This window comes from Dendrobium catenatum, unplaced genomic scaffold (genome assembly GCF_001605985.2).
Source record: "Dendrobium catenatum unplaced genomic scaffold, ASM160598v2 fragScaff_scaffold_853, whole genome shotgun sequence".
NCBI lineage: Eukaryota > Viridiplantae > Streptophyta > Magnoliopsida > Asparagales > Orchidaceae > Dendrobium > Dendrobium catenatum.
In genome coordinates, this window is record NW_021319315.1 from 1,688,868 (window position 1) to 1,701,305 (window position 12,438).

Here is a 12,438-nt window from a genome sequence, read left to right on the forward strand (position 1 = left end):
CTCTCTATAATCTTATCTTTTACTGGAGCTACTCCAACCTATTTACATATATGCTCGTTTCATATCATGTCTCGAGTAAAAATACTTATCCATCTAAGCATCCTCATCTCTGCAGCACTTAATATTATGCTTCTCTTTTAATGATCAATATTTTGCACCATAAAACAAAGGTTGTGGCGTAGTATAATAGAAAGGACATTTTGGCCATCCTCACATAAATTTTTTCATTATTATTATTATTTACCATCCAAGGTTTTGTCTGGTATTTCCTTCGGTGAAAAAAGGTCAAATTTCATTTCTTTATCTTTCTTTTGTCAGCTGCTGCTGCTGCTGCTTCTTTATACATTTGCTGAAAATAGGACTGGTTCATTGTCGTATCAAATGGAAATATCTTCTTGCAAGCTGGTGATTAGATAGGGAACAAGTAATGAATATGTCATTTGGTCTGTTTTATTAGTTTACTTCTGATTTATATTGAGGTTCAGTAGTTCATCAATTTTCATATTTAAATTTTGTTTGGGATAGCTTTTTTAATATTTTAAATATAATATTATTAAAAATATGGAAACTTTGGCATGTAAAAATTTTAATAAACCTTCATATATGTGCAAAGATTATTATTTTTTATATAAAAAATCTAAACAGTGTTAGTGCAGTTGTGAAATTGTAAGCTGATAAACTGTTACAGGTGGCTGTTATTCAACACAAATGCTGATAGTTTATGAATCATTGTACACTTGAAAGCAAAAACCATTGGACTGATTTTGAACTTAAAAAGCTCAGCTTGATTATGAATGGCAATTGATATTCCATACTGAATTTTTTTAATTTGTTTAAAAATATATTTATTTAATATTATTTTTAAACTAAGATATCAATGAAGTGAAAAATATAGAATAATATTTCGAGAAGCATGGAAGTAAATTGTAATGTATATATGAGGAACTTTTATTTGGTCCGATGAACGTACTTAGAGCTACGTTCGGCCGGCACTGAGATCGCGCCACATAGCAGGCACAAAACAAGAAATACCGAGCAATACGAACAATAACGAGAAATATCATTATGTGAAGACAAAATACCGAGCAATATCGAGTAATATCTAGTAATACCAAAAAATACTGAGTTTTTTTAGAAAAACTCGGTATTTTTTGGTATTGCTCGGTATTGCTCGGTATTGCTCGGTATTACTCGGTATTGGTCTTCACAGAGCGGTATTTCTCATTATTGCCAAGCAATACCTAGCAATACCGAGCAAATACCGAGTAACTCAGTGATGACCGAACGTAGAGCTACGTCCGGTCAGAGGACCTAATAAAAGTTCGAGAGAGGGATTCACCACTCTAGTTTTGAATGAAGTTTTTCATTCGTCTTTGGCATGTATAAGAATTTGATTATATCCGCTTCGCAAAGTAGGTAAAGTTGATCAAGTGATAAAGATTTCCAGGACAACTTTCTTAGTCCTTTATAAACTAGTTTTTTTAGTTAAAAAGCTATTTTATAAAGCAATATAAAAGTTGTCTCAAACAAAACATAAGACTTATTAGTGCTAATAGCTAGGATAATTTGTTCATTGTAACATATCACTAAATTGCTGCAACAGGCCTTCAATGGCCTCTGGTGCCTCTATTTTGGTAACATTTTGCTCTTTGAACATAAATCTGAGATTGTTACTTATATTTGGCCATTAATTGAGATAATGAAATCATTGTTATTACCACTCTCTCAACTACAGTATTCTCCTTCCCTCGTAGGTAGAGGTGTCAATATTTGGCACTACCTGAAAATTCGACTATAAAATTTCGGATTAGGGTTAACCCATTTCGGAAATGGGTCAGGTTCGGGTTCCAGAATTCGACTCGTTTGAAAAAACAAGTCAGATCCGGGCCAACCCGCTAACCCAAAATTGACCCGAATTGACCCAAAAATTGACCCGCTCAGGTCAGCTCAGACATTCACTTCAAGTCTCGTCGTGTCAAGTCTCATGTCATCCAAAGTGTTAGCTCAATCGTCTGCCATTCGAGGGTCATTAGCGTGACGTCCACTATTCGCGTGCCGTCCACGTGCCACCCTTAGTCGACCCTACCAATAAACATCTCGGCATCTGCCCCTACCGCTATTGATGATGTCGACGCCGGCACGCCACAGCCTCTGTCGCCACCCCTCCATCCGCTCCAGCTCAAAATCAAACAAAATCCAACCTCGACGTCAGAAGTTGACAGTAGCCGGAGGATCGATAGCACCGTATCATCGCCGTCGCTGACCAGGGTTGGCGGGTCGTGTTGGGTTACCGTGTCAGAAGCAAGTCGGGTTCAGATTCAAAAAAGTCACCCATTCACACAAACCAATCAGGTTTACGTCAGATCAACTTATGTCGGATCAATTCTAGGTTGGACCCAAATCCAACTCGTAACCTAATTTTAACAACCCTGCTCATAGGTGTTTCTATGACAAACATATCAAACTCTCATATTAAGTTGCCATGATCAAAATCAAGAGATCACAAACTTTAGACTTCATTTAAAATAACTTTCTTACTGCTTTATAAAATCAACTTTTTATTATAATTTTTTTAATTTAAAATTTTATACTAAAAAAAACTATTTTAAAAATCAATAAAAAAAAACTATCTTGAAGGAAGCCTGAGTGTTATTTTGAAGATTGTATGGCACTAGCGGAAACAGTGAATATCTTTAAAAACTTCCTCATCAAATAATTGAAATTGCCACCTACTGGGATATTCATTTGAGCGGTGGCTACGTTAGTAAACAACGAACGCATTTTGATGGTCCAGATTTGTTGTGCACCTTTTCAGTGGCTGGTTCTACGAATTTTCTACATAATGTATTTAATTTTGGCATCCTCCTTTGCTACAATTCAGCTTTGTAAGCGCAATTCACTGCTTGTGATGGCCACAAATTCATTCACCTCGGTGCCACACCTCACCAGATTCAGGAATTTCTGGACAAATCACTCAATCTTATCGTTGGGGCGTCCGTGGATCTCAATTTTATTCTGTGCAGAGACCGGATGCAGAACGTCGTTCGAAGACCAACCAGAATGCGTCACATCAACAATACCAAACCATGGTACCAAGCACAGGATAATGTGGCGCATTCTAATTGATTTCCGGACGACATTCGACATCCTCACAGAATAATTAATCCGATTCAACGCAGCAGCGTTGCCAAGCCTAGATCAGATTGCCATTTTTGCTGAAGTCCAAGCGTTGGGTAAGAAAGGTAGTCACTTTGCGTAGAGATTTTGGCTTGTGATCTTCCCATTTCACTTTTGTCATCATCAATTGACCCTAGAATAATTAAGATACAAGATTACAAGTTCTAGAGCTCCAAATGTAGACAAAGCAGCAAGAAGAAGCCCAAACTAGTGACCCGAATGGTCTAGAATACATTTAGCAACAAGAAAACATTAAATAATCCAAAATAGACGAATTCAAAGAAGAAAAAAGCCTCAAAATGTATCAAAAGACAAGCTGACAACATGAGAAACAGATAGTAAAGCAAAGCAAATTATACTATTAGAAGCAAACCTAATAGAAAAGCACACATTCCAACCAACTCAATAGTCCTCTCCTTCTCCATCTTCATCAACAACCTCAGATCCGACTTCTTCGTAGTCTTTCTCAAGTGCAGCAAGATCCTCCCTTGCCTCTGAGAACTCTCCTTCTTCCATTCCTTCTCCAACGTACCAGTGCACGAAGGCCCGCTTCGCGTACATGAGATCGAACTTGTGGTCAATGCGGGAGAACACCTCGGCAACAGCAGTGTTGTTACTAATCATGCAAACTGCACGTTGCACCCTGGCCAGATCACCTCCAGGTACAACTGAAGGAGGTTGGTAGTTGATTCCACACTTGAAACCAGTTGGACACCTGCAAATTAGATTGCGCAAATGCTTAGTTTGATCAGTTTTACTCCCAACAGTTCTGATTTCAAGACAAAATATAACAAATGGGATTTTTATGACTGAGGCTTCGTTTGGGACGGCTTTCTTCTTGCTTTCTAAATCAGCTTTTTAGTGCAAAATTTTCTTGAATTTGAATTTGAACAGTTAGGTGTTGCAGAGATGAGGATGCTTAGGTGGATGAGTAACTTGACCCTTAGAGAGAGGATACGAAATGAGCACAACCGTCAAAAGGTTGGAGTAGCTCCAGTGGAAGATAAGATTAGAAAGAGTTGCCTTAGATGGTTTGGTCACATTAATCGGAGGCCTTCCGATGACCCGGTTAGGAAAGTTGAGGCATTAGATTCGACTTCTGTTAAGAAAGGTAGATGTAGACCTAAAAAGACTTGGTTAGAAAATATTAGAAATGGTCTTTTTTTTATTAGATTTAAATGAGAATTTGACTTTTAACTAGACACAATGCGAAAAAGGATTCATGTAGCCGACCCCACATAGTAAGACAAAGGCTTGATATTGTTGTTCTTGTTGTTAAATTTTTTTAACTAGAAAGTTATTTTAAAAAGCAGCACGAAAACTATCCCAAATGAAGCCTAACTCATTGTTTGTGTTCGGCTGATAATAAAAGGGCCAAGCACAAACAAGTTTTTTTCATCTTCTTTTAAGGAACTAGAGTTTGCTCTTAACAAACCAATTCAAACAATAGCACGATTACTCACCAATCAACAAATTGAACAGTCCTCTTTGTCTTGATTGTGGCAACAGCAGCATTAACATCCTTTGGAACAACATCTCCACGGTACATAAGGCAGCAAGCCATGTACTTCCCATGCCTTGGATCACACTTTGCCATCATACTCGATGGTTCAAACACTGCATTTGTGATTTCAGGAACTGAAAGCTGTTCATGGTAAGCTTTCTCAGCAGAGATGACAGGAGCATAGGAGGAAAGCATAAAATGGATTCTTGGATAGGGAACGAGGTTGGTTTGGAATTCGGTGATATCCACATTGATAGCTCCATCAAACCTAAGAGATGTTGTCAAGGATGATATGATTTGAGAAATCAAACGGTTTAGGTTGGTATAAGTTGGCCTCTCAATATCCAGAGATCGCCTGCAGATGTCATAGATGGCTTCATTGTCAAGAAGGACAGCAACATCGGTGTGCTCCAGTAAGGAGTGTGTGGATAGGACACTATTATATGGCTCTACAACTGCTGTAGAAACCTGCAAAGTAAAAAAGGATAATTGCCCTATCAATAAGAAATTTAAAAAAACTTATGATTGATATGTTAGTATAAAACACACTTAAGAATATATTAAATTTCAAGAATTTTAATAAAAAATTTTTAAAAATATTTAAAAAAATTTTATCTCTTTTTTTATCTCAAGTGATTTCTAATTATTTATCCTCTAATTTTTCATTTATTTATCAAACATTATCATCTTCTCTTATTCATAATAAATGAGCAGGCTCATGAGCAAAACTCGTAGAATTTGAGCTCGAACTTGAACTCGATTAATTAAACAAGATTAAGCTGAAGCGCAAGCTCAAACCAGAGATAAATCAAGCTCACTTTGTTTACACTTCTAATGCCCAAACATGGTTGAGGACAACAGAGGAGAATGTTCTGGTTTATGGTACCTGTGGGGAAGGATAGATGGTAAAGCCAAGTTTTGACTTCTTTCCATAATCCACAGACAACCTCTCCAACAACAAAGAACCCAATCCAGATCCGGTTCCACCACCAACAGCATTGAAAACTAGAAACCCCTGCAATCCAGTGCAATTGTCTGCTAATTTTCTCACCCTATCAAGGCACAAATCGACAATCTCCTTTCCAACTGCATTTTCCATTAAAAAAAACCATCAAACACAAATAATCTCACTTTCTACAAGAAATAAGATAAATGTTTGATACCTGTGTAATGTCCTCGGGCGAAGTTGTTCGCGGCATCTTCCTTCCCGGAGATGAGCTGCTCCGGATGGAAGAGTTGCCTGTAAGCACCAGTCCTCACCTCGTCGATTACAGTTGGCTCGAGATCTACGAATAATGCTCTTGGGACATGCTTACCAGCACCGGTTTCGCTGAAAAAGGTATTGAAGGCATCATGGCCAACACCCACTGTCGTATCACTGCCAGAACAAATTTTTAAAAAATTAGTTCATATACAACAGTTTTAGTTTCCAAATAGTTGAGATAAGGCTAAATATGATGATGATGATGATTATGATGACAATGAGATGAACTAGTAGTAATCAGAATTAGAGATTGATGCATCAAATCAAATGCAAAAGACTTAAACAACCAATCTACAAAAATCCAGTCTAAATTCTGAGGGCTATTTTGGTTTCATATAAATACAAAACATGTGAAAATAAAATCATTATGTTCAAGGGAAATTGAAGGTGTTTGCAAAGTTTAAAACTACATAAAAAACAACAAAGAGCGCCAAGGAAAAAAATACCAAATAATTATATCCAAAAGCAACAAACAAACCGTACAAGGGATATAATCTACATAAAAAACACCAAAATAATGTTCCTAAACACAAAAGCTTGATCACCAGCTCACTTAAATTAAAGAAAACAGTTAAAAAAAAAAATTCGAAAGCAACAACCTAATTTGAAGCAGATCAGACAAATCCATGACGCTAACAAGGTCAAAAATCCTTGATCCTTAGATTAAAAAAAAAACTCTTCCTCACCTAACCCCAAAGCCTACACCAGATTAAAAAAAATCTAAAAGAGTAGTAATTTGTGAGTTTTACCTTGGCATACAACAGCCAAAGGACTGAATCCTTTCTGCAAGAAAGGTGAAAAGATGGATCCAAGAATACAGGGACAAATATGTGCCAAGTCGCCTTAATCAATCAAAGGGAACTAGAGAAACAGAAATAATTGTAATCAATGAATGCTGAACATTCCTAACAAAAAATTTAGTTAGGATCAAGAGAGAATTAACATCTATATTTTATTCAAACAAGAGTAGTTCCGTTAATAGTAAAATTTTACTTGTTAGAATTTAGGGCTCTAAGAGTAAGGATCCGAATCTAAAAAAGGTGAGGACAGTGCCCTCCCTTGATCGCTAGTAGTTTTGCTTTCACTGATGTCCCCTATCTGTATCAAGCATCATAGTTTTCTTCTCATTTGCTAATACAAAAGCATTTATTATCCTTTTTAATTTCATTATTTTCTCTTGATTCTAACTCCCAATCAAGCTATTAAAAAAATGGCCCGCAGCAACCTAATTAATTCAAAAAATATCAGAAAGCAAAATCCACGCGGTGAAAAAGGTCAAAAGGCCAAAGACTCCACAAAAAAAATTTTGCCTTCCCAAATGCTAAAGTCTTCATCCACCAAAAATTGAATTGAAAGGGTAGAATATAAGGGTTTACCATGGTAAACAACAACCAAACTTCAGTAAGATTAAAACAAATTGATACACCAAATCAACTGCAGCAGACTCCTGCACATGCAATGCTGAAAACCCAAATCCATATACTTTTATCGTTAAATCTCGCCAATTCACCCAAAGGATGAGAAAAAACCAAAATTTTATAACCTAGGAACATCTTCCGCACATACTTGCTAATGAACAAATAAAAAAAAATCAGCAAATTACTATAAAAGAAGCAAAACTGCTAATTCATCAACTCAAAAGCTCGATTACCAGTCCCACCAAAACAATAAAGAATAATTCTACCCGCGGCAATCTAATGCAAAACAGATCAGATAAAATCCACACCACGAGCATGGTCAAAAACACGTGATCCCCGCTCAAAAACAAAACAAAAAAAAAAACCAACTCACCAAATCCTAAAGCCCTACAATCCAAAAATTAAACAAAAAGAGAACCAAAAAAGCAAGCTTTACCTTGGCATCATGCCATCCGGCTGGATCCCGTGCTCGAGGCAGTACAGCTCCCAGCAGGAGTTGCCCACTTGAATCCCCGCCTGCCCAATATGAATGCTGATGATTTCCCTCATCTTTCCTCTCCCTTCTCGATCCCAGAACCGAAACCCTAGAGCCTTGTCCTTCGCGAGGAGAAGTAGAGGCCGAGGAAATCGATCGCTGCGATGAGGAGAGAGAAAGCAAAAATCCGACAGAGAATGAAACTATAATTAGGCGCCATTTTAAAGGTCGGGGGAGGAAAATTTAGCATATTAAAATAAAATTAGTAAATTATCGTTAATGAAATAATTAAAATAGTCTTAATTACTTTGTATAATCCGACAATGGGACCCACCAAAGCCGGCCTTACTATTCTCTTTCAAATGACAAAACTACCCTCAGGAAATCGTCATATTAATTAGTTTTACTATTTTGTATTAATAAAAAATAAATTTTGGTGTAATGTGATTTTTTAAGGCTTGTTTAGTTGCAAGAATTTTAAATATATATTTTTTTAATTGCGGCATAAATTAAATCTAATATATTGAAATATTTCAAGTTATTTGATTGGTTATAAAATAAATTAAAAAGGATTTTTTAAAATATTTAATTGACTATCAACTATATATATATATAGTGGTATGTATATAATGTCCCTATAAAATAAAATATTCTTAATGAGTTAATGGTTTATCATGTGGGGGGAAATTGGAGTAGGGATGTCATAAAGCAGCTCGATTGGCTTCATGTTTCGTCTGATTCTGAGTATGATTCATCTTCTGAGTCAAGTGGGGTTGATGATCCTGAAAATTCTTTCTCTTTGTTACGTGATTCATCGGTTGTGTCTGTTGCTTCTTGTTGTAAGGCTCGTGGTAAGGGCAGACTTGGTCATTAATGGCTATGGTTTTCGTGCTGGTTGCCTTCTGGTTGCCTTTCCTTTGAGCTTGTGTTGTGGCAGGACTGGATGTTTATTTGTTGCAGGTGGTGCCTATATTTGTGTTGCCCGAGGTTGTTGTATATTTTTGAAGCTCTCCGTTTGATTCTCGTTTGGCCGGGCTATGATGTGGCTGGGGCTCGCCTCTCTTTGGGCTGGCTCTTGGCAACCTTTGATGATGGCTTGGATTTGTTGCTTCGCGTGATTCTTCATCAAATTGGATGGCCCAAAGCTGTTGAAGGGATGTTGGAAGTCTCGGCCTTTAACTGAGCCCTCTTACTTTGTATTTCATATCATTTTCTTGTCGTTTTGTATTTGAATGCAAGGGTATGGATGTAATAAATGTAGTTGGAATAGGGCTTTTTGTTATTTGTGTTGTTTAATTATTTTATCTCATCATTTGATGTTATTAAACATCACTATTAGAGGTGAGCAACTTTCTTTGAGTGTTGCTTAAGATAGTGAAGTAATGAGTGAATTGTGTACAATATTGTTCTATTTTTAGTTTTTTTTTTTGTCTCATAAATTAAAAAGCAAAGCTTACTTAATAAATTATGCAAGAAAATAAGAGTTGTTTAATATATATATTGAGAGAGAGATAATAGTCTACGAAAAAAATGGAGCTTCAATTCTTAGATTGTAAATCAACATTGGTATTCATTGCATTCTAAAAGTTAGTTTAGAATGGCTGCAATTAGGGTGTCAATATTTGACACGACTCGAACCCGATAAAAAAATTTTATGTTAGGATCAACTTATTTGTGAAATGGGTCAGGTTCGGGCTCAACAAACCAACCCGTTTCAAAAATCGGGTCGGGTTCGGGCTTACCTAGAATGACACAGCTAAACCAGATGCCCGCATCTTCTACCCGTGATGCCCTCATCGAGTGCCTGCGCTGCCCGTCCTCTGCCCTCATCGAGTGTCTGTTGCGTCGAGTCATGTCTCTTCGCGTGAGTCACTGACAACATCACCATCACCTGAGCCGCGTCCCGTCGGTTTGTCGGGTAAAGCCTCTCGCGTCGCATCTGCCGCCACTGCCATGTCGTGTCGTGGGTCGGGTTGAGTCTGGTCAACCCGGTAAACCACGCAGGTTGGATTCGAGTTGAAATATCTAACTTGTTTGCAAAAAATTGGGTTCAGGTCAGGTCAACTAGTGTTGGGTCGGTTCCAGATTCGATTCGAACCCGACCAGTGTCCCAATTTTTACAGCCCTAGCTGCAATGCTTTGTCCAGTTGGTTGTAAAATTGTTGTGGAGAAAATAATTTTTATAAAAATTGATGTACATACTATAAATATATTCTTTAAAAAAAATCAAATAATTGCTTTCTTACAACTATCTCATACTAAAAAAAAAATATAGCTGATAAAAATAGCCTCCTACCACAAAAAAAAATTCATAAAAGAAGTGAGAAAATAATAAGAAAGTAATAGCAAAATAAAATTATAATTGTGATACAAAAAGTAATAAGAAGTATAGTAGAGAGCCCTAATCAATTTGATCCCAATGGGAAAAAGAAATTGTTGCTGAACCAAATAAAAGATGACAGTGTAAGGCTGTTCGTTGGGCCCTTAACCACTGCTATATAATATGTTTGCTAATAATTTCTTCTCAGACCTCCATAAGTACTCAAAGTCTTATGATAGGATGTCAGCTGGCTATGAAAAATATGGGACATTCACTTCAATGAGCAATCAATTCAGATCGAGACCCAGCGCCGGTCGATGAGTATAGCGCTGGTGATGTCAATTTGAATGTTGGATAAGAAATGAACTGTTATTGGGAGTTATCATTAGTGGTAATCCCGCCGGGTTTAATTGGGTTGGTGGGCGAGTATGATTGGAAACGTCCCAACTCATTTTCAAATCTCCACTCACACGGCGGGACTCTTAAGTGGGGAGAAAATAACTGCGGTCATATACTTGTGGGGCTGGTTGCTGGTAAGCTCGCCGAGGGATTAATTACGCTGTCAAGCGCCTCCTAAGGAGGATGATAAAGGGTAGATACCCCGTTCCTTTTTTTTTTTAGTTATTTTATAATGATTTTTTAAAAAAAAATCAGAGTTGAAGTGCAATATATTAAACTTAAAAGCAAGTTACAAATAAAAGACATTTTTGATCCATGGACATCAAATTTCTCCTTCCTAAGGATAAATATCTAAGCCACAATTGTAAGATAAAAAAAGTGATAGCCAAGCAACCCAAAATAAACAAAAAAAGTCAAAAAGGTCCATGAAACATTCAGGAACAGACAAAGCCAATCTAGATCTCATCATTGTCCTATATAGAACAAAACTACCAATAAAAATTTCCAAAATTTTATAACTAGAGGAAGGACATAAGAAAATTGCTAGCTTGAGACTCCAAAAAGCTACGGAAGAAAAATCTAGATTCCATAATTTATGTTCAGGGATGAATAGGAAAAATATTAGGCCATTTTTTATGATTAAGTTTTGTTTGAGTTAATTTTTTTTGCTTTTCTAAAGTAACTTTCTAACATAAAATTAGTTCAATTTGTATTAAAAATTTACTTTATAAAATATTAAAAAAAAAATTCCAAACAAAGTCTAAGTTTACATTTATATTCATGATAGTGGAGCTACTATAAATCTTATTACTATGCACAGGCCAAGACGCCAAGTTCTCTTTGTTTGGATTTTGAGTGATACAAACTTTCATATTCTCAACCACATACTGCAAAAGGTGGGTCTAAGATGGGTGAAATTATTATGTGCAGACGCCGAACGTCGTCCAAAGACCAATCAGAATGAGGCACGTCTGTACCGTGGCTCGGTACTGCTCGATATCGCTCGGTACTGCGGCTCGATACCGTGCTCAGTATTGCTGACGTGACTCATTCTGATTTATCTCTGAATGTAGAGCTGCGTTCGGCATCCGTACAGAATAATTTCTCCAAAGATGGACCCATAAGTAATTGATTGCCAAAGAAAGGCATTTGTTATACAATATCATTTGAGAATAATTAACATCAGAAAATATTTGTTTTATAGTCAAAATGATAGACGTAGTAAACTTTCAGGACATCAATATTCATTGTTCTAAGTGACTGTCAGCAACTGCTAAGTCCATCAGTTTCTATAGAGATTATTAAATGTATTAAATTCATAAAAAGTTTTGTATACAATCATATATTCCCTTATATTTTTTGTATGATTTTGAATAAAAAATATTCTACTTAATCATACATAAATAAAATTTATATAACTTTATACATAATAGTTGAATCAATCAAGGCTTTAACATGATAGAACAAACAACAACAACAACAATAACAAGCATTTATCCTACTATGACGGGTCGACTACATTAACCTTTTTTTCTCCATTTTGTACTGTTAAGAATCAAATTGTCATCTAAATCTAACAAAGAAATATCATTTCTAATATTTTCTAACCAAGTCTTTTTAGGTCTATCTCTACCTTTCTTAGTATAAGTCAAATCTAATATATATACTTTTCTAACCAGGTCATCGGAAGGCCGCCGTTTTATGTGACCAAACCATCTAAGTCGACTCTCTCTAATCTTATCTTCCACTGGAGCTACTCCAACCTTTTCACGTATATACTCATTTTGTATCCTATCTTTAAAAGTAAAGACACTCATTCACATGAGCATCCTCATCTCTGCAACACTTAACTTAATATTATGCTTCTCTTTCAATGGAACA

At 36.4% G+C, this 12,438-nt stretch overlaps 1 protein-coding gene across 2 annotated transcripts; it reads right to left on the reverse strand.

The window, feature by feature from the left end:
• Positions 1–3,072: 3,072 nt before the first annotated feature.
• Positions 3,073–8,047, reverse strand: LOC110107996 (tubulin alpha-3 chain). 2 transcript variants are annotated; one of them, XM_028696918.1, is made up of 6 exons: positions 7,800–8,047; positions 5,845–6,059; positions 5,568–5,767; positions 4,641–5,149; positions 3,551–3,892; positions 3,073–3,310 (listed from the first exon to the last, which is right to left on the reverse strand). In XM_028696918.1, the coding sequence occupies exons 1-5, from the start codon at positions 7,910–7,912 to the stop codon at positions 3,580–3,582; spliced, it is 1,350 nt and encodes a 449-aa protein (XP_028552751.1). In that variant the 5' UTR covers positions 7,913–8,047; the 3' UTR covers positions 3,073–3,310; positions 3,551–3,579. The 2 variants fall into 2 exon arrangements, with proteins under 2 accessions (XP_028552751.1, XP_020694136.2); XM_020838477.2 differs by lacking the exon at positions 3,073–3,310 and having other exon boundaries at positions 3,375–3,892.
• Positions 8,048–12,438: the final 4,391 nt, after the last annotated feature.